This window comes from Loxodonta africana, chromosome 3, assembly GCF_030014295.1.
Source record: "Loxodonta africana isolate mLoxAfr1 chromosome 3, mLoxAfr1.hap2, whole genome shotgun sequence".
In the NCBI taxonomy this organism is placed as follows: Eukaryota; Metazoa; Chordata; class Mammalia; order Proboscidea; family Elephantidae; genus Loxodonta; species Loxodonta africana.
Window position 1 is genome coordinate 118,007 of NC_087344.1, and position 21,691 is coordinate 139,697.

At 57.4% G+C, this 21,691-nt stretch overlaps 1 protein-coding gene across 3 annotated transcripts; it reads right to left on the minus strand.

Moving 5' to 3' along the window:
* Positions 1–1,534: 1,534 nt before the first annotated feature.
* Positions 1,535–21,677, minus strand: MIER2 (MIER family member 2). 3 transcript variants are annotated; one of them, XM_064280021.1, is made up of 14 exons: positions 21,644–21,677; positions 17,314–17,404; positions 16,828–16,970; positions 11,076–11,201; positions 10,405–10,525; positions 9,677–9,768; positions 9,049–9,118; positions 6,737–6,888; positions 4,994–5,075; positions 4,020–4,114; positions 3,797–3,921; positions 3,271–3,398; positions 2,750–3,173; positions 1,535–2,427 (listed from the first exon to the last, which is right to left on the minus strand). In XM_064280021.1, exons 1-14 carry the CDS (start codon positions 21,650–21,652, stop codon positions 2,406–2,408), a joined length of 1,680 nt encoding a protein of 559 aa, XP_064136091.1. In that variant the 5' UTR covers positions 21,653–21,677; the 3' UTR covers positions 1,535–2,405. The 3 variants fall into 3 exon arrangements, with proteins under 3 accessions (XP_064136091.1, XP_064136090.1, XP_064136089.1); XM_064280020.1 differs by lacking the exon at positions 21,644–21,677 and adding an exon at positions 19,880–21,287; XM_064280019.1 differs by lacking the exon at positions 21,644–21,677 and having other exon boundaries at positions 17,314–21,287.
* Positions 21,678–21,691: the final 14 nt, after the last annotated feature.

Genomic DNA, 21,691 nt, shown 5'->3' on the forward strand with positions numbered 1-21,691 from the left:
TGAGGAATGAGCTTCCTGGATCAGGTGGACACTTGAGGCTGTGTTGGCATCTCCTGCCTGGAGGGGAGATGAGAGGGTGGAGGGGGTTAGAAGCTGGTGAAATGGACATGAAAAGAGAGAGTGGAGGGAGAGAGCAGGCTGTCTCATTAGCGGGAAAGTAATCGGGAGTGTGTAGAAAGGTGTTTATGGGTTTTTGTGTGAGAGACTGACTTGATTTGTAAACTTTCACTTGAAGCACAATGAAAACTATTTTTAAAAAAGTCCCAGACAGAACAAGAGAAAAATGGAGAACAAAATTCAATTTCATGTAAAATGACCTGACTTAATCCTCAGAGACTGGAGGAACCCTCGAAATTATAGCCCCCGGACACTCTGTTAATCCTGAGCTGAAACCATTCACAAAACCCACTCTTCAGACATAGACAGGCCTATAAAACAAAACACATAGTTCACTTGAGAAACACGTCCGAAAGCAGGATGAGAAGGCAGGAAGGGACCAGAACTGGCTGAACAGACACAGCGAACCCAGGATGGAAAGGGCAAGTGTGCTGTCACATTGTGGGGCCTGCAACCTGTCACAAAACAGTGTGTGTATAAATTTTTGACTAAGACAGCTTCCGTCCGGAGGCAGAGGATGACAGGAGCTGGCTGAACGAACATGGGAAATGCAGGGCGGAGAGGAGAGTGCTGTCACATTGTAGGGTGAGCAACTAGGGTCACATGGCAATATGTGTGTTGTTTTTGTAAGAAAAACTGAATTGTAAACTTTCACTTAAAGCACAATAAAGAAAAAATTTTTTGAATGAGAAATTGAGCTGTACACTTTCACCTAAAGCACGATCAACTAAAAAAAAGTCAAAGAAAAAACTAAGGCAAAGACGAATGACACACTTGTCAGGAGCAATGTAAGCTAGAGGACAGTGGGACATCTTTGATTCATGACAATAGAATGTAAACACAGTAAAGCACTTCAACTGAAGCACAGGAACGTTTTAAAGCCCCTTCACACTCTGCCCCCAAACACCCCGGCTCCCACCGTCAGGAACTCAGCACCACCAGGTCCCCAGGGACTAAATCCCTAAAGCTGGGAGATCCTTGACCCTACACACCTGGTACAGAGTCCCTGGTCCAGCTCCTCTCTCCCTGTCACTCCCTGTCCAGGCCACGACTATTTCCCACTGGAGCCTGCCCCAGGGCCCCCCCCATTACTGAGCTGTCCTGACCCACCCAGGTGCCTGCCTTCCTCCCTCCGTCTTCAGTCACTCCAGCAGCCTCTTCTGCCCATCTCCGGGGCTCTCTCCTCAGCCTCTGCATGAACCACTAAACTGCTGCCTGGACTCACGCCCCCGCTTTCCTCAAGCAGGCTTGGTCCCCTTCAGGTGTCTGCTTAGACACCAGCCATCTACCCAGAGGCGCCACTCCCTGCAACCCTAGGAGCACTGGGACCCTGTGAATGTTAGCCTGCAGTTCAGCACCGACCCCCTCCCACCAGGCCCCACTTGCCCTGCCCCTTCCCGTCCACATGAGACACCACTGGGATTTGATTCAAGTTTAATAAATAAAACAGCGGGGGTTCAAGGCAGTTGTCATCACTTCACAGTGTGGTCCTTGGTGGGGGGGTCAAGTCTGACTCTGAGGAAGGGGCTCAAACAGAAACCCTTGATGACCCTGGAGGCTGGGCGCCCACCCCAGAACACCCCACTCCAACGTGTGAACAGAGACATAAATAAAACCAGGGGATGGGATGGTGAGGACAAAGACCTCAGCCATCACGCTGGGGCGGGGGGTCCAACAGAAAGGAGACACCAGGAGGGGAGTGGGTAGTGCCAGCCCCCCTGGTAGTGTCGGGGAGGGGCGAAGAAAGGGGCCTAAAGCCCCGGCTCCTCACACCCACACCAAGTTTGCTGAGGGCCCCTCCAGACTGAGGGGCGCTAGGGACTGAGAGGAGGCGGCAGTGGGAGTAAAGTGCGGCTTTTCCTGAAGTGGAGAGCAGGTGGGTATGGGGTGGGACAGCGAGGTATATGGCTCCATGCCCCACGGTTTGGCACTGAGTAGCAGCTGCCCACCCGGCCCCGCGGCGGTGTGGGAGACAGAGCCGGCCGCGGGTGCCCGCGGGGCTGCTGGTGGCGGCGGAGCAGTGGCTGTCTCCCGGGGCAGGACGGTCCCTCTGCTGGCGAAGGCCCCAGTGGAGTCTGAGGAGTGTACTGGCTGCAGGGGCACCACCAGGCAGCCGGGATCCAGGATACGCAGGCCACAGCCCTATCCCCTCGAGCCATCCCCAACACACCCTGAAGCAGAGCCTGCTGGAAGGGGTCGGGAAGACAGACGGGTGGGCCGGGGCGGCAGCCCCAATCCAGGGAAGGTTCGTGGTGGCTGCAGGGCCGTGAGCCGCCAGGCGTCGGGAATCAACAGGTCATCACGTTACAACTGCAGAAAGGACACCAAAGGAGGTTGAGGGCGCTGCCCACCTGGAGACAACTGTTCGGGGAGCCGGGTGGCGGGAGCCTGGGGCCAGCCCTACTGATACCTTTCTGAGTTTTGAGCCAAATGAGTGTATTAGCCAAAAACTTAAACTAATTGAATTCAAACTAGAGCATGAATGCAGAGTCACAGCCCTGTCAGCCTGCTCAAAGAGTGGGCCACAGGCAAACCCTCTGTGCCTCTCCACGGCCCACCCTGGAAGCTGGGACACAGAGAAAGGGCATGAGGCACACCCACGGGGGCATGGGCCGCAGAGGGCAGCACTCACTGTGACAAGGGCTCCGCATGCAGCCCAGGTGCTGGGCGGGCGGCCAGGAAGGGGTTCACATCCCCGATGCCAATGAGTCCAAACTCCGCAACTGACAAGGCCACCTGAGCAGGGGCCACGGCCTCCGTGTGGTCCTTGTCCAGACCCACGTGGCTGGAGATGAGGGGCAGCTCCTCAGGAAGGGCCCCAGGCAGTGCCAAGTCCACTGCTAGTCGTGGGCGGACGCCGGGCTCCAGGACGGCCGAGGCTGGGGGGTAGAAGGCTGGGTCGGCCAGGGGCGGGGGCCGCTGGGGCAGGGGCCCAACCTGGGGCTTGTCCAGCAGCTGGAAGGCGCAGGGACCTGGCTCCGAGGTCAGGAGGCCACCCGCTCCGGGCTCTCCAAGGTTGCTGAGACCATGGGTGGTCCCGTCCGCACTCAGCGGTTCTGTGGGGGGAAAGACAGCTGAGAGCAAGGCCACAGGCCCAGGGCCATAGGCACAGCCAAGTCGGGGGGCACAGCCAGCCAGCAGACAAATCCTCACCTGTACACAGTCCCCCTAGGGCACTCTGCTCAGGGCCCAAGCCGTTGGCGGTGGAGGGAAGGGGTGGTGAGGGGCGGGGGCGGCTGGGGCCATCAGGGTCACTACCATCCAGATCCTGGTCTGTGTCCCTGTGAGGGGAGGACACCCTGAGAGGCAGTCATATAGGACCGCCCGTGATAGGGGTGGGGCGGGGCTGTGCAGGGACCATGTGGGGAGCTGTGCAGGGGCTGGGCGGAGAAGGGGCTGGGGAACGGCCATGCAGAAGCGTGCAGCACGGTGTCTGGGTGGGGAGGGGCAGGGGGTCAGGGCCAGGTGGGGAAGCGGGGGCAGGGGCAGGGCGGATGGGCAGGGGAGCAGAGGCAGGGCAGATGGGCGGGGGGACAGGGGTAGGGCAGCCGGGTGGGGAAGAGCGGGGGGGCAGGGGCAGGGCAGATGGGCAGGGGGGGCAGGGGCAGGGCGGCCGGGTGGGGAGGGGGTGCAGGGCCTGGGCTGCCAGAGCGGGGGCCGGAGGTAGGGCAGCACACACGTGGTCCCAGAAGAGACGCATTTCCTCCGGCCCAGGCGCGTCTGCTGGGTGAAGTAGTCGAAGCGCTCCGACTTCTTCCACAGGTAGTAGTACTCCACGCACTCACCGACCGACCGCGTGCGCACCTGGCCATGCAAGCCCGTGGGCGTCACCTGGGCCCAGCCCTCCGACTGCAGCCCCTCCGCTGTCCTCGCTCCCTGCCCGGCGCCCCCACTGTCCCCACCTTGTTGGCCTGGATCAGGTGGAAGTTCTTCCCGTGCACACGGAAGCCGTGCTCGAAGTTCCGGCACTCCTCTTCGCTCCAGGCGCACAGCCCATCTGCAACGGGGCAGTCGAGGGACAGCGGAGGGCTGGTGTGGGGACAGTCAGAGCAGTGGACGGCAGGGCGCTGGTGTGGGGGCAGTCAGAGCGGGGGACGGCAGGGTGCTGGTGTGGGGGCAGTCGGAGCGGGGGACGGCAGGGTGCTGGTGTGGGGGCAGTTAGATGGGGAGAGAGGGGGGCTGGTGTTAGGGCAGTCAGAGCAGGGGACGGCAGGGTGCTGGTGCGGGGGCAGTGAGATGGGGACAGTGGGGGGCTGGTGTCAGGGCAGTCAGAGCAGGGGACGGCAGGGTGCTGGTGGGGCAATCAGAACAGGGGACGGCATGGGGGCTGGTATGGGGGCAGTGAGACGGGGATAGTGTGGGGGCTGGTGTGGGGGCAGTCAGAGTGGTGGATGGGGCGGGGGCTGGTGTGGGGGGCAGTCAGTGGGGGGAACTCGTGTAGGGGGCCAATGTGTGAAAAAGCCCAGAGAGGGAAGATGGCGTGGAGGGCTGGCACTGGTGGAGCCAGAATAGGGGGAGCTAGTAGGAAGGAACCAATGTGGGGGGGACAGTGTGGGGAAAGCTGGAGGGGGGGAACAACATGGGATGGCCAGTGTGTGGGGGTGGGCAGCCCAGTGTCAGGGGGAGCTGGGTCGGGGGCTGGAGTGGAGGAAGCCCGGTGGGGCCTGGTATGAAGGGAACTGACACGGGGTTGGGGGAGCAGGGGGGAACCATTGGGGGAGCAGGGGGGAACCACTGGGGGAGCCCAGCATAGAGAGACCTGGGTACAGGGGTTGGTATGGGGGTAACTGGCTTAAGGGGGCCTGCATGGGGACAGCCTGGTGGGGCCAATGTGGGGGCTCAGGGTTGGGGAGATGGGGTGAGGCGCCATGCCCACCTCGGATCACTTTCACGTTGAAGCGCAGTCTCCGCAGGGCCTCCTCCGCGTTGAAGCTGCACCGTACCAGCTCATACAGTGCCTGGGGGTCGGCAGGCTCGTCACTGCCCAGTGGCAGCAGTGACGCTCACCAGCCTCCACCCTGGGAAGGACACTGGGGGCTCACACGCCATCCTGGACAGTGACCGCGGGGGTGGGGACACTGGGGGCTCACACACCATCCTGGACAGTGACCGCGGGGGTGGGGACACTGGGGGCTCACACATCATCCTGGGCAGTGACCGCGGGGGTGGGGACACTGGGGGCTCACACACCATCCTGGACAGTGACCGCGGGGGTGGGGACACTGGGGGCTCACACACCATCCCGGGCAGTGACCGCGGGGGTGGGGACACTGGGGGCTCACATGCCATCCCGGGCAGTGACCGCGGGGGTGGGGACACTGGGGGCTCACACACCATCCCGGACAGTGACCGCGGGGGTGGGGACACTGGGGGCTCACACACCATCCCGGGCAGTGACCGCGGGGGTGGGGACACTGGGGGCTCACACACCATCCCGGACAGTGACCGTGGGGGTGGGGACACTGGGGGCTCACACACCATCCCGGACAGTGACCGTGGGGGTGGGGACACTGGGGGCTCACACACCATCCCGGACAGTGACCGCGGGGGTGGGGACACTGGGGGCTCACACACCATCCCGGACAGTGACCGCGGGGGTGGGGACACTGGGGGCTCACACACCATCCCGGGCAGTGACCGCGGGGGTGGGGACACTGGGGGCTCACACACCATCCCGGACAGTGACCGCGGGGGTGGGGACACTGGGGGCTCACACACCATCCCGGACAGTGACCGCGGGGGTGGGGACACTGGGGGCTCACACACCATCCTGGACAGTGACCGCGGGGGTGGGGACACTGGGGGCTCACACACCATCCCGGACAGTGACCGCGGGGGTGGGGACACTGGGGGCTCACACACCATCCCGGGCAGTGACCGCGGGGGTGGGGACACTGGGGGCTCACACGCCATCCCGGGCAGTGACCGCGGGGGTGGGGACACTGGGGGCTCACACACTGTCCTGGGCAGTGACCACAGGGATGGGGACACTAGGGGCTCACACACCATCCTGGACAGTGACCACGGAGATGGGGACATTGGGGGCTCATACAGCCATCCTGGACAGTGACCGTGGGGGTGGAGACATTGGGGGCTCACACGCTGTCCTGGACAGTGACCACGGAGATGGGGACATTGGGGGCTCATACAGCCATCCTGGACAGTGACCATGGGGATGGGGACATGTGGGGCTCACACACTGTCCTGGGCAGTGACCATGGGGGTGGGGACATGTGGGGCTCACACACTGTCCTGGGCAGTGACCATGGGGATGGGGACATGTGGGGCTCACACACTGTCCTGGGCAGTGACCGTGGGGGTGGGGACATGTGGGGCTCACACACTGTCCTGGGCAGTGACCGTGGGGGTGGGGACATGTGGGGCTCACACACTGTCCTGGGCAGTGACCATGGGGATGGGGACATGTGGGGCTCACACACTGTCCTGGGCAGTGACCGTGGGGGTGGGGACATGTGGGGCTCACACACTGTCCTGGGCAGTGACCGTGGGGGTGGGGCCACAGGGGCCACGCCAGCTGGAGCTCAAAGCAGGTGCCCCATCACGCCCTGTTGGCTATTCCAGTCCCCATGCCCATCTCTGCTGCCCAACCAGCCCCCACCTGCTCGCTGTCCTTCACTGCTTCCCCGTCCGGGAGCTGGGGCCCGGCTGCCTCGTCCCACCTCCGCTTCACGGCGCGGTACAGAAACTCCTCCACCTCCCTCTCAGGCAGGACGTGGGGATCCCAGAGCAGCTGGTCTTCATTCTCATAGACTGCAGGGGGCAGAGGGGCAGGGGAAGGTCACACCGTGAACTCACACCCAGTCCGGGCACACACTCCCTCCTGCTGACCCCAAATCCCCTGCCTGGGCAGACAGGGAAAGGTGCTACTTTACACACACACCCAGCACCGGTGCCTCTGGGCCCCCACGCCACCCTCCTCCTGGGCTCAGCTCAATGAGACGAGGGTGCCCAGGCTAGCCTGGCGCTGAGCCAACACAGCCAAAGACATCCAGCTCAGGTAGGGCTGCAGTGCAAGGGGCCCAGACGCTGGGCACGGTTGGTCCTGGAGTCCATGCGGCCCACTGTGGGGACCACAGGCAGACAGTTTGTGTCAGGGTGGCATGTCCATGACCGGCTGTTCTGATTTACATGTCATAACAATCACAAATCTGTCACCTCAGGCTCAATGGGGACAGTTGAGGCACTGAGGAAGCTGAGAAAAAGAGGTGGAGTTTGGATGCAGACGGTTATCTGGGCAGCTCGCCTCCCTGACTCTAGCTTCAGCCCGCTGAGCACCCCAGAAAGCCATCTGCCCACCCAGGGGTGAGCAGAGCAGGCCCCTGACCTGGGCTGGGCCCTGCAGAGTCCCCTAGACTTTGGGAACAGGGTCTAGCTGGATAGCCAGCAGATTCAATCCCAGCTGCCAGGGAAGGAAGCTTCTCCTTCTCCTCCCCACCCCTCACCCAAGACATGGCTGGCACTTGGCCCACATGGACAGGGCCACCCTCCCACCTCCATAGCCACTGCCAAGTCAGCCCAACCAGGTGCTCAGCCTCAAGAGAAGAGAAGCAACACCACTTGGGGCCTTGGTGTCCCAGAAACACACCCAGCACTCAGAGGCAGAAGATGGGAGAGACAGGGTGCCGGCAACAGAAGCAGACCCACCAACCTCCAGCTGGGGCCTTGGTGTCCTAGAAACACACCCAGCACTCAGAGGCAGAAGATGGGAGAGACAGGGTGCCGGCAACAGAAGTAGACCCACCAACCTCCAGCTGGGGCCTTGGTGTCCTAGAAACACACCCAGCACTCAGAGGCAGAAGATGGGAGAGACAGGGTGCCGGCAACAGAAGCAGACCCACCAACCTCCAGCTGGGGCCTTGGTGTCCTAGAAACACACCCAGCACTCAGAGGCAGAAGATGGGAGAGACAGGGTGCCGGCAACAGAAGCTGACCCACCAACCTCCAGCTGGGGCTTTGGTGTCCTAGAAAAACACCCAGCGCTCAGAGGCAGGAAGATGGGAGCAACAGGGTGCCGGCAACAGAAGCAGACCCACCAACCTCCAGCTGTCAGTGTCAGCAGACAAGGACCTAAAGGTAACTGTGACTGAGCTGTTAACAAGCACAGAGAAGGATGGCCAAAACTGATGAAAAGCAGAATTTCGATGGAGAACTGGAATCTCTATAAAAAATCAAACAGATATTCTAGAGCTGGAAAATACAGCATCTGACTTTGTGATCCACTGCTTACGTTCCACAGCAGAACACACAAAACAAGATCAGTGAAACTGAAAAGGGTTCAGTAAAGAATCCAAACTGAGGTCTAAAGAAAAAAGAATGGAAAGAACGTAGTTTAGGAGACACATACAATGGTCAAACAACCCAGCATATGTATAGTCGAATCCGAGGGCAAGACAAGGAAAGAGGCAGAAACAACACAGCGATGGCTGAGAAGTCTCCATTAATTGACGAAGAACATTCACAGAGAACCAAGGAACCCAGGACAAGCACAAGAGAACCACACCCACGCACACCATAGCCAAACTGCTGAAGACTAAATGAAGAAAACCACCTCATGAGCACCTTTTTTCTGAGAAAAAGGCACACCTCCAAAGGCACAGCTGATTGGACACCTTACTTTTTTATACAAACAACAGAACCCAGGAACAATGGAATGAAACCATTAAAAGAAAAAAAAACCTGCCAAACCAGTGAACATAATCTCCAAAAAATGAAAATGAAATCAAAGCTTTTTCAGACAAAAAAAAAAAACCAAAGAACTCATCACCAGCACACTGGCCCAAGAAAACACTGAAATGGTGGCTGTTTGGGTGGAATGAGGCTGGAACGGTAGCTGTCTGGGTAGAATGAGGCGAACACTGAAACAGTGGCTATCTGGGTGGAACGGGGCATCCCAGGCCCAGGCCCACTTACTCTTCTCGCTGGGTCTGCTCAAATGAAGGCTGCTGAGGTCAGCTTGGAACTGAGGCCCCACCATGATCTCCTGTGAAGGCAAAGGTGAGGGTCAGGAGAGGAGGCCAGGCCACCTTTGTGCCATGAAGCAGGTAATGACAAGCAGGGCAGAGCTGGCTGAGGACGCCTGGCCCAGAAGCAGCCAGGACAGCATCTCGGGTGTCCACAGGCCAAGGGGCAGGCCTTCCAAGTTCCGGTTTCCAGGGAGCAGACAGGTCAGCAATGGGGCTCAGGGTCCAGGTGGCTCCTGGCCCACCTCTCACGACCAGGCACAGCACCAGGGTGGTTACTGGTTGGGCAGCCCCCACCCATGGCCACGTGCCTTCTTACACCTGTTGACAGGAAGAGCCACCCATGGCCCCCCATCCTTGGTCAAGCACCCTCTTATATTTGTTGGCAGGAAGAGCTGCCCCCCACCTACGGCCCCTTGTCCATGGCCCTCTGTGCACGACCATGCACCATCTTACATTTCTTGGGAGGAGGAGCTGCCCCCTGCCCACCGCCCCCACCCACGGCCACGCACCTTTTCATGTTTGTTGGCAGGGAGAGCTGTTCCCCTGCCCATGGCCCCTTGCCCAAGACCACGCACCTTCTTACATTTGTTGGCAGGGAGAGGATCCTCCTCAGTGTCGGAGGAAGCGGGGGAGCTGGGCTCTTTGTCTCCGCTGGCCAGGAAGCGGGCTGTTGGGAAAGCGGAGATCAGGAAGGTATTGCCCCAGGCAAGCCAAACCCAGGCTCCCCTTCTTCCCCCAGAATTAACTGACCGTGTGCCCCCAGCTTTAGCAGACCCCACATGTGCTTCTACATTCTTTCTCAGGGTAACAACCCCTCTGTACTGCTCTGGGGACTCACGTCCCAGCCCTACTCAACCCACCTGACCCCACACCACAGCCCCTTCCCTGACAACCAGCGCGGCCCAGGCCTGGCCCACCGACCGCCTGGCCGACAGCTGTGTGTGCACCAGCACATAACCCCAGCTGGGCAGTGAGATGGGAGCTCCCGCGCAGCCCTCACAGCAGAGGAGCCTTCTCCCGCTGAGTGCTAAGCCACCGGCCCTGAACGCCCCCCGCTGGGGCGCCTCCTGCTGCCAGGAAAAGCCTGCCAACTCGGGGTGGTACGGTGCATGCAGGGCAGGGGAAGAGGGTGGGCTCTGGACACTCCCCGGACCCTCTGCAACCTCAGCTGTAGGAGCCAACCCATCCCCTCACCCGAGAGGCTCGGCTCACAGCCAGGATCAGGTGGGGAACACCACCTCCAGGATGCAACCCCTGCCCCTGCCAGCCTGGGGTCCCCCCACAAGGTGGAGGTGGCACCTACATCCGCTCTGGTTGGGGAACAGGGCTGAGGCTGCGTGTGAGGTCACGGATGGGGTGAGGTCGTCAGCAGACGACTGCGTCTCTTCCTCTTCTCCTGAAAGCAGATCCTTCGCTATTTGCTCCTTTTAACAACAAAAAGGTAAAGAATGTCTCTAGGGTCTAAGAACCTCAAGATAACACCAGTAATAGTAATGACGATGTGCCAGCCACCACCTTGTCCTGAGATGTACACAGGGGCTGACAGGAGGGGCACGCAGTCCTCTGTGAACTCTCCCTCTCAGAGGCCGGAGGGAGCAGGCCGGGGACCAGGGTGGGCCCCAGGCACTGCGGTGGGGGCCGGGCACTGGGGTGGGGGCCGGGGACCAGGGCGGGGGACGGGGACCAGGGCAGGGGCCAGGGACCAGGGCGGGAGTCAGGGACCAGGGACCAGGGTGGGTGCCGGGCACCTGGATGAGGCCAGGGGCCAGGGTGGGCGCTCGGCACCAGGGTGGGGGGCGGGGACAAGGGCGGGGCCTGGGGACCAGGGTGGGGGCCAGGTAGGGACGGAGAGAGAGAGCAAGCGGCAACAAGACCTCGGGACTTGTGGACGCCACGTCAACTCGCAGGGTTGACCTCCCAGCGCAACAGAATTTTCCAGCAGCCCACGCCCCAACTGGCTCTGCCCTTCCTCACCTTGTCCAAAGTCATGTCCAGGAGGGGGGGTGTGGCATCAGTGCCCTCACTCTCCTGCTCCGACACGGGGTCCGAGGCCTCATAGCCGTAGAGTGCCAGCAGCTCGTCGAGGGGCATGTCACTGCTCTGGGAGGGCAGGACTCCGTCAGGGGTTTCTCAGGCTCTCCGCCCAGGACCACATGACCAAAATCCGTGGTGATCCCATGTGGCAGCCTCACTTCTAACCACCCCTGGCCCAATGACTCCGTTACAACCCCCAGGAGTGGTGCAGAGGGGACGCCTGACCGAGACCAGCTGTTTGTCCAGTCCCCAGCCACTGGCTGAGGAGACTGCACTGGCCTCCACCCACACTGCCCACCTCGAAATGCCAGCTCACTTGGGCCTAACACCAGGAATGCAAGGATGGCTAGGGACCCAGAACTCCACTATACAGCCCACCACATAGGATATCAGAGACAAAAAACATGAGATCATGTTGACATATGTGAAAGAGGCATCTGATAAAATCCAGCACCCACTCCTAGTTAGAAAGGAAAATGAAATGAAGAGACCGATGCTTCCTCAGCGTAACAGGCAAGCTGTCACACACAGACTGGTGGGTATCAAGACGCTGGAGCAGTCCCTGCTCCAACCGGCAACAAAATGAACCTCAACAACACCGTCGCTACCCAACACCATGTTGAAGCTTCAGCCAATGCAATGCAACAAGAAATAAAGTAAGAAATTTAATCACTGGAACGGAAGAAACAAGAACACCATTACCTTCCTCTCCAGTGCCACTTCTCCACCCGCGTGTAACCCTCCACCCGTGTGTAACCCTCCACTCCTCCACCCATGTGTAAACTTCCACCCACATATAACCCTCCCTGAGGCTAGAGCCCTCCAGCCATCCCAAGCCTGGGGCCACTGTTGGCCACTCCCCTGGACATGCCCTGCTATTCTCAGTGTGTCAGCGCTGTCTGCCCTCCACCCCACATCTGCCCTCCCTCACCCTGGGGGTCAAGTCCACGGGGAAAACCACTCACCTGCTCCCAGTCTGTGCTCAGGGTGGCACCCCTTACCCCCAACTTAAATCAAGCTGCCCCTTTATTCTTTCACAGGCCTTAGAGAAGACATCCTGTACGCCTACCACAGCTCCTGACTCTGTACCTCTTTGAAGGAGCTGTCTAACACGATTCCCAAACTATGACCCAAGGACGCCTGGGTTCCCTGAGGCCTTTTCAGGGACCCCCAACAGAAAACCACGTTCCCAGTAACGCTCAGATGTTATACCACCCTGCACTGTGCTGACACAGCCCTGCCTGCAGCAGCGCCATGAGACGACAGCACACAGCACCAACTGGGGCAGGCACTGGACCACCTCCATTCAGTTAACAAACTCCAACATCACTTAAGAAAATCCTTGATAAAGTCACTGATTTCACAGAAACCTGTTTCATCTCCCGTGTGACGACGGGGAGGCATGTATAAAGCCTCTACCGCACACAAGCAGGGTGGTTACAGTGCAGACAGTTCACACGCTAGACCGCTACACCACCAGCTGGAGGTTTCACTCTGCAGCTACCTTTACAAAAACATCACCTGCCGAAATCCAATGCGCTGGTAGCAAAGTATCTTAAGATTATGTGCAAAAACCTGGAGTTGGAAAAGCAAAAGGAAGAACGTGCTCAGCGTTTTTCAAGTTGAAAGAACTGGAAAAAAAAATTCAAGCCTCAAGTTGCAATATTGCAGGAGCCTGTGGGCAAAACACTGAATAACTTAGTATTAAAAGAAGATGGAAGGAACACACAGGCACCATACCAGTAAGAACTGGTCAACGTTCAACCACTTCGGGAGGGAGCATATGATCAAGAACCGACGGTACTGAAGGAAGAAGTCCAAGCTGCACTGAAGGCACTGGCAAAAAACAAGGCTCCAGGAATTGACAGAATACCAGTTGAGATGTTTCAACAAACAGATGCAGCGCTGTAGGTGCTCACTCGTCTACGTTCAGAAATCTGGCAGTCAATAGCGAAGTGGAGGAGGCAGCCAGTGTGCCCATCAACAGATTAATGGTTTATTCAAACAATGGAATACCACACATCGATAAAGAACAATGATGAATCCGTGAAACATTTCATAACATGGAGGAATCTGGAAGGCATCATGCTGAGTGAAATTAGTCAGCTGCAAAAGGACAAATACTGTATAAGACCATTATCATAAGACCTCAGGAAATAATTTAAACAGAGAATATTCTTTGGTAGTTACAAGAACGGGGAAGGAGAGAGAGGAGTTTGCACTAATTACATAGAAAATGACAACTATTTTAGATGAAGGGAAAGACAATACAAGAGAGGTCAGCACAACTGGGCTAAACCAAAAGCTAAGAAGTTTCCTGAATAAACTGAATACTTCGAAGGCCAGCGTAGCAGGGATGGGGATCTGGGGACCATGGTTTCAGGGGACATCTAAGTGAACTGGCATAATAAAATCTATTAAGAAAACATTCTGCATCCCACTTTGGATAGCGGCGTCTGGGGTCTTCAACGCTAGCAAGCAGCCATCTAAGATGCATCAATTGGTCTCAACCCACCTGGAGCAAAGGAGAATAAAGAACACCAAAGACACAAGGTAATTATGAGCCTAAAAATCAGAAAGGGCCACATAAACCAGAGACTACATCATCCTGAGACCAGAAGAACCAGATGGTGCCCAGCTACAACTGATGACCGCCCTGACAGGGAACACAACGGAGAACCCCTGAGGGAGCAGGAGAGCAGTGGGATGCAGGCCTCAAATTCTCACACAACAGAGAACCCCTGAGGGAGCAGGAGAGCAGTGGGATGCAGGCCTCAAATTCTCGTAAAAAGACCAGAGTTAATGGTCTGACTGAGGCTAGAAGGACACCAGAGGTCATGGTCCTCAGACCTTCTGTTAGCCCAAGACAGGAGCAGTTCCCAAAGCGAACTCTTCAGACAGGGATTGGACTGGACTAGGAGATAGGAAATGATACTGGTAAAGAGTGAGCTTCTTGGATCAAGTAGACACATGAGACTATGTTGGCATCTCCTGTCTGGAGGAAAATGAGAGGGCAGAGGGTGTCAGAAGCTGGCCGAATGGACATGAAAAGAGAGAGCGGAGGGAAGGAGTGTGCTGTCTCATTAGGGGGTGAGCAACTAGGAGTATATAGCAAGGTGTATATAAATTTTATACGAGAGACTGAGGTGATTTGTAAACTTTCACTTAAAGCACAACAACAAAAAAAAGAAATTTGGCAGCTAGGCCAACTGACTGGAAGAGACCCATATTTGTGCCCATTCCAAAGAAAGGTGACCCAAAACAAAGCAGAAACTAACAGTATCATTAATATCACATCCAAGTAAAGTTCTGCTGAAGATAATTCAGAAGCGACTGTAGCATTACACTGACAGGAATTCAAGTCGAATTCAAAAGAGGACGTCAAATGAGGGATATCACTGCAGATGTCCGATAGACCTTGGCTGAAAGGAGAAAATACCAGAAAGGTGTTCACTTGTATCTTACTGACCTCGCAAAGGCATTCCACTGTGTGGATCATAACAAGTTACCAGTAACAATGCAGAGAATGGGAATTCCAGAACACTTAATTGTGCTCATGAGGAACCTGTACTTAGACCAAGAGGCAGTTGTTTGAACAGAACAAGGGGATACCACATAGTTTAAAATCAGGAAAAGCGTGTGTTAGGGTTGTATCCTTTCAACATGCTTATTCCATCTGTATAATCTGAGAAGCCAGACTATATGAAGAAGACCGGGCATCAGGATTGGAGGAAGACTCATTAACCACCTGCGTTATGCAGATGACACAACCTTGCTTGCTGAAAGTGAAGAGGACTTGAAGCACTTACTGATGAAGATCAAAGACCACGGCCTTCAGTATGGATTACACCTCAACATAAAGAAAACAAAAATCCCCACAACTGGACCAACAAGCAACATCATGATAAACGGAGAAAAGATTGAAGTTGTCAAGGATTTCGTTTTATTTGGATCCATAATCAACGCCCCTGGAAGCAGCAGTCAAGAAATCACTGCACTGGGCAAATCTGCTGCAAAAGACCTCTTTAAAGTGTTAAAAAGCAAAGATGCCGCTTTGAAGACTAAGGTGAGCCTGACCCAAGCCTAGTGTTTTCCATCACCTCATATGCAAAAGCTCGACAGTGAATAAAGAAGACTGAAGGAAAACTGATGCCTTTTAATTGTGCTGTTGGAAGAGAATACTGAATATACCATGGACTGCCAAAAGAATGAACAAATCTGTCTTGGAAGAAGTACAACCACAGTGCTCCCTAGAAGCGAGGATGGCGAGACTGCGTCTTCCATGCTTTGGACATGTTGTCAGAACGGATCAGTCCCTGGAGAAGGACTTCATGCTTGGTAAAGTAGAGGGCCAGCGGGAAAGAGGAAGACCCTCAACGAGATGGATGGACGCAGTGGCTGCAACAAGGGGCTCAAGCATAATGATGACTGTGAGGATGGCACAAGACGGGGCGGTGTTTTGCTGTGTTGTACACAGGGTCGCTGTAAGTCAGAACCAACTGGACGGCACCTAACAACAACATCAAGGAATATCCACGATTATCTGAGAAGGCTGCTAGATACGCCTTCCTCTTCCAGCGATTGATCTGTGTGAGGGTTATACTCCAACCAAAACGACAGACTGATTTCTGGCTTAATAAACAAGAGCACCTCCGTATCTGCTTCCGCCTTCAAAAACACCTCAGGCGTATAACGGAATGCCACTCTTCTACCTGAACGTTTTATATTTTGTAAAACATGCTTCATTTTTACAAAACTTATTTCTATTAACATGGGATGAGATTACTAGAGTTATGTTTAAGTGAATTAGTAACTATGTATCTTTAAAATGTCTCTGACCTAATTTTTAAAATGGTAAACACCGATGGCTACGATCCACGGAAGCTACGTCTCTCCGAGATGCTCTATCATCTCTAAGAGCAGAAACAGGTTCTGAGACCAAAACATCTGAGAGCAGCCAGTTGCTGCCTAGGCCCCCCAGTGTCAAGAGCCCCACGAAGGTGGAACAGACCAGGCCTGGCCTGTCCCCACCCATCCCTGCTTGAGTCCCGTCCGTCCCACTGCCGTCCTGGCTGAGTCCCGTCCGTCCCACTGCCGTCCTGGCTGAGTCCCGTCCGTCCCACTCTCCTCCTGGCTGAGTCCCGTCCATCCCACTGTCACCCTCACCAAGTCTCCTGTCCATCCCACTGTCATCCTCACTGAGTCCCGTCCGTCCCACCCTCGTCCTGGCTGAGTCCTGTCTGTCCTACCGTCGTCCTGGCTGACTATTGTCCATCCCGTCGTCCCAGCTGAGTACTGTCCATCCCACTGTCGTCCCGGCTGAGTCCCGTCCGTCCCACTCTTGTCCTCACTGAGTCCCGTCCACCCCACTGTCATCCTCACTGAGTCCCGTCCACCCCACTGTCGTCCTCACTGAGTCCTGTCCATCCCACTGTCGTCCCTGCTGAGTCCTGTCCGTCCTCCTGTCGTCCTGGCTGAGTCCTATCCATCCCACTGTCATCCTGGCTGAGTCCTGTCCATCCCCCTGTCGTCCTGGCTGAGTCCTGTCCATCCCAGTGTCCTTCTGGCTGAGTCCCAGCCCCACCAAGTTCCAGCTCCCAGACATGTGTGCTTCTTGGCACTGCAGAATCTGATCAGCTAGGGGACTTATCTTTAGGCCCCGCCCCTCACACATGGGGATCCACGTGAGTACCTGGGAGATGAAGTCCTTCTCCAGCTCCTCCTCAGGCTTCTGTGGGCCCCCAGCCACTGCCTCGCGCCCCTCCCGGACACCGTAGTTTTGCGACAGAATCTCCACGAGGCTGAAGTGGTGGTCGGCAGAACCCATGGACACGGCTGTGAAGGAACCTGCTATGAGCCCCTCACCTGCCTGTGCCTGCCAGTGAGCAAAGGGCTCAGAGAAGGTGCAAGGTACCCACCACCTCCTTCCCCTCCCCACAATTCTCCATCACCGAGCACCCCCCCACATCCTGCTCGAGTGACTGGCCATGTGCTGAGTCAGCAGGATCCCCAGGACACAAGCACCCTGGTCCTCTGCTGGAGGTCTGGGGCTCCTAGGGAGGCAGACTTCACAGCTTGGGCCACACACACCCACGCCGGGAGCCAGTCCAAGCTGGGAATCTATTTCAACAACTGAAAAAGGCCCAGGAGTGTGGGGGTGGGAGGCAGAGCAAGGTACCTGCTGCTGTCTGTAAGCCGGGCCCCACAGGGCACAGGCCGTGGGAAAGGCAGGTGGCCACACGAGGATCCTGCCTCCCCACCGAGGAGGCCTGTGGAGAGAGGGTGGCAATCAGGCACGCATTGGTCAACACCATTCCTAGGACCTCGGGGAGAGACCCCAGCTGGACGGCGAGTAAGGGGAGCTGCTGAGGGCTGCAGAGGAGTACTGCCATGGGCCAGGCATAAACACACTTGCAAGGATACAGGAGACGCCGTTACATGCTCCCTGGCTGCATGTGACCAGGAGCAGGTCCCCGATTCTGACCTCAAGGCCCCGTCTGCAGAGGAACAGCAAGGCCCCTTGATTCTTACTCTGGGACCCAGCCGCCATGCTGGCAGGAAGCCTAGGCCACATGGAGAGGCCACATGTAGGTGCCCCGGCTGTGGTTCCAGCCAAGTGCCAGAGTCAACAGCCAGCACATGGGAAACACGTGAGTGAAGAGTCTCAGCAACTTCCAGCCCAGCCACTAAGTGACGGCGCTGTGTGAGGGGCCTTGAGTGAGAACCGCCTGGCTGAGCCCCGTCCACCCTCACAACCACAGAATAACAACAACTATGGGTGTTTAAGTGAGAACCGCCTGGCTGAGCCCCGTCCACCCTCACAACCACAGAAGAGAACACAATGACAGTGGGTGTTTAAATGAGAACCGTCTGGCTGAGCCCTGTCCACCTTCACAACCACAGAAGATAATAGTAACAACTGAGAGTGTTTTAAATGAGAACCGCCTGGCTGAGCCCCGTCCACCCTCCCAACCATAGTAGAAAACGCAATGACTGCGGGTGTTTAAGTGAGAACTGCCTGGCTGAGCCCCGTCCACCCTCCTAGCCACAGAAGAGAACACAATGACTGCGGGTGTTTAAGTGAGAGCTGCCTGGCTGAGCCCCGTCCACCCTCCCAGGCACAGAAGAGAACACAATGACTGCGGGTGTTTAAGTGTGAGCTGCCTGGCTGAACCCCGTCCACCCTCCTAGCCACAGAAGAGAACACAATGACTGCGGGTGTTTAAGTGAGAACTGCCTGGCTAAGCCCTGTCCACCCTCCCAGGCACAGAAGAGAACACAATGACTGCGGGTGTTTAAGTGAGAGCTGCCTGGCTGAGCCCCGTCCACCCTCTCAGGCACAGAAGAGAACACAATGACTGCGGGTGTTTAAGTGAGAACTGCCTGGCTAAGCCCTGTCCACCCTCCCAGGCACAGAAGAGGACACAATGACTGCGGGTGTTTAAGTGAGAACCACCTCGCTGAGCTCTGTTCACCCTCAAAATCACGGAAAACACAATGACTACAGGTGTTTGGTGTTTAAGTGAGAACTGCCTGTCTGAGCCCCGTCCACCCTCCCAGGCACAGAAGAGAACACAATGACTGCGGGTGTTTAAGTGAGAACTGCCTGGCTAAGCCCTGTCCACCCTCCCAGGCACAGAAGAGAACACAATCACTGCGGGTGTTTAAGTGAGAACTGCCTGGCTAAGCCCTGTCCACCCTCCCAGGCACAGAAGAGAACACAATCACTGCGGGTGTTTAAGTGAGAACTGCCTGGCTAAGCCCTGTCCACCCTCCCAGGCACAGAAGAGAACACAATCACTGCGGGTGTTTAAGTGAGAACTGCCTGGCTAAGCCCTGTTCACCCTCCCAGGCACAGAAGAGAACACAATGACTGCGGGTGTTTAAGTGAGAACTGCCTGACTGAGCCCCATCCGTCCTCCTAGCCACAGAAGAGAACACAATGACTGCGGGTGTTTAAGTGAGAACCACCTCGCTGAGCTCTGTTCACCCTCCCAACCACGGATAACACAATAACTGCGGGTGTTTTAAGTCACTTGAATCTTAAGGGGATTCATTACACACCAACAGATGTTTAACTGGACCACCCTCCTCCCAAGAGTCATCCTGACCATCCTACCACCCATGCCCAGCCAGGGTGCTCGGTGCCTCGCTGGGCGGCCCAACATTCCACACCTCATCAGTCGATGCAGCAGGTACTGGGCGCCCGGCCATCACCCCAACAAACAGGTCCTGCCTGTCTCCACCCATGTGGGGCCACCAGTCTATCCAAGGACACAGACAACAAACGAGTGTCCATGTACAGTGCAGAGGAAATGGGACAGAACCTACCCGATGGGGGGGTGGAGGGGAACGAAGGCCTCTGTAGATGTCTCCGGACAGGGCCTGTCCCCACCACCCCCCGACCCCCAAAGGCCAAGAAAACAAAAAAAGCCCAGGCGAGACAAACCACAAAGCTGGAGGTCTTGGTGGGAAGTTGCATTTTAACTTCAGGACGATGAAAGGTTTTAAGTAGGAGGGAAAGATGATTTCTAAAAGATTAATCTGGTTTCCGTGAGAAGGAACAAAGCACTCTCGTGTTCTCCTGTGGCACTTAAACAGTAATTCTCCTGACAACAATCAGGCAGCCAACACAGACCTAGGCTTACCCTTAGGCTACAAAACGCCATTTTTATTGGTTAAAAACAGTTGAGTATCAGCAATTTCACAAGGTTTAACTGACACGCGCAAGCAAGCTACTGTACCCGGATCTCGCGAGACCTGGCAGCTCTGGAAGGTCGACCGTCAACGCCCATCCTTGAGGGGGGGAAATGGAGGCTCTGAGAGGTCGGTGACCTGCTCGAGGTCACACAGACCAAGAGGCTCCAGAGGTCCCTGGGAGAGGCTGGCTGTGGCTGATATGGCCCCAAGACTCAGCTGGCACCACACTCTGGCCCTGTTGGCCCCTTAACTGACCAGTGCCTCTGACCAGACAGATGCGCCCTCAGGACCACCCGTCTGCTCTGCCCACTGCAGCCCCTTGGAGCCTAGCCTCATCTCAGGACACCAGCCAGCTCACTAACAGGACACCACCCCACTGTACGACAGGTGCGGGAGCACTGGCCCCTGGCTGCTGAGGGCAAATCTGACCCACCCCCCTTCCCCACGCACTTGCTGCCACTTCACTGCCCCCGGGGAGGCCACCTGCGCCCAGAGCAAGGCACGCACACAGACTCAGGGCCAGGAGACTTGACTTCTGCCTCTGGCCTGCAGGCCAGCCACCACCGCCTTGAGGCCTCAGTTTCCCTAAATTCCCCCTAATGAAGGAGAAGGAGTACTCTAAGAACCCTCTGGGCCCAGCCACCCAACACAAGGCAGGAACCAGCTGGTGACGTCGCACAGAGATGCCTACACCCTCTCTGGTGGCAACACCAGGCAGAAGGTAACTGGTGGGAGAGAAGAGCCAGACCTACCCTCCGCACAGCCTAGCCTGTAGCAGATATCCAGTGCTGGGCCCCCTGCCCACTAGAGGAGGGCCGCTCTGTGGACTTGGTTGGTGTGAGTCTTAACTTCTGCCCCCCCAGGGCCCAGTGTGGGTTCCATTTTGCCATTAGAGTTGCACTGATGGGCCCCTTAGGGCTGGCCCCTTACCTCCGTGACTTCATTTCACCCTTGCTGGGACCCTATAAGCTCAGAGCACTGTAGGTGCATGCCATCTTATAAACTGGAAAACCAAAACTTTCTCTTTCCTGGTTTGACCTGACCTAAAGCTATTAGTTGTCTTTTTTTATCCCAGACAGTCCTGTGTACTTTTCTTACCTTCATGAGAGTGATCAAGCATCAGACCCCAAAACCCTCACACCAAAGCCTCAACTCTGTAAAACTGTGACTCCCAACATACACGCTGGACCGGGATCGGGGACAGGACCTGGGCCTGCTTCGAAGATGGGGGATCCGAGGCTGGAGAATTAACTTCCTGCCCTGGAGACTGCCTGTCTCACTCTGAAGCGAGACCCCGGCCCCGACGTCCCTGGCGCCCTAGGTCAGGGGTTCGAATCCCGCCTGGGGTCTGAGCGGGTGGGCGGCTCCGAGATGCCCCGAGAAGCCGCGGGGGTGCAAGGAGCTCCCATCAGCGCGACCACTGCACTCTGCAAAGTTTGCAAACGCCGCCAGGGCGGGGGCGGAGGACGGCGGGAGGCTGGCCCGGGAGCCGCCCGCCGCAGCGCCCTCCGCACCGGGACGCAGGGTCCGGGGGCGCCGCGACCCCCGCCCGCCCGGCCCGGCCCGCCCCTCCCGCCGCGGCGGCGCATGCGCAGCGCAGCCCGCGATGTGGCAGCGGGGGGGGCGGGCCGGGGGCGGCCGCCGACGGAGCCCTGCGCCCTCGGCCCCGAGCGGGCGCAGCGTCCCGGGCCCGGCCCCAGAGCCCCGGCGCGAGCGTCTTCGCGCCTGCGGCCCCGAAGGCGGACAAGCCCGGGCGCCGGGGCCGGGGGCGCGGGGCAGGGACCGGCTCCCCCGGCCCGCTCACTCACCTCCGCCATGGCCGTGTGTGCGCGGGAGGCGGTGGCCGCGCCGGGATC

Bases quoted from the DNA above. Each gene is read 5' to 3' on its own strand.
- MIER2 (XM_064280019.1), bottom strand. From the start codon at position 17,527: ATGGCAGTACTCCTCTGCAGCCCTCAGCAGCTCCCCTTACTCGCCGTC. The intron at 3,399-3,796 runs GTGTGTGCTGCC...CTCCCCTCACAG, and splicing joins TGCGTCTCTTCTGGGACCAC to GGACACAGACCAGGATCTGG. The intron at 3,174-3,270 runs GTGAGGATTTGT...TTCCCCCCACAG, and splicing joins CCTAGGGGGACTGTGTACAG to AACCGCTGAGTGCGGACGGG.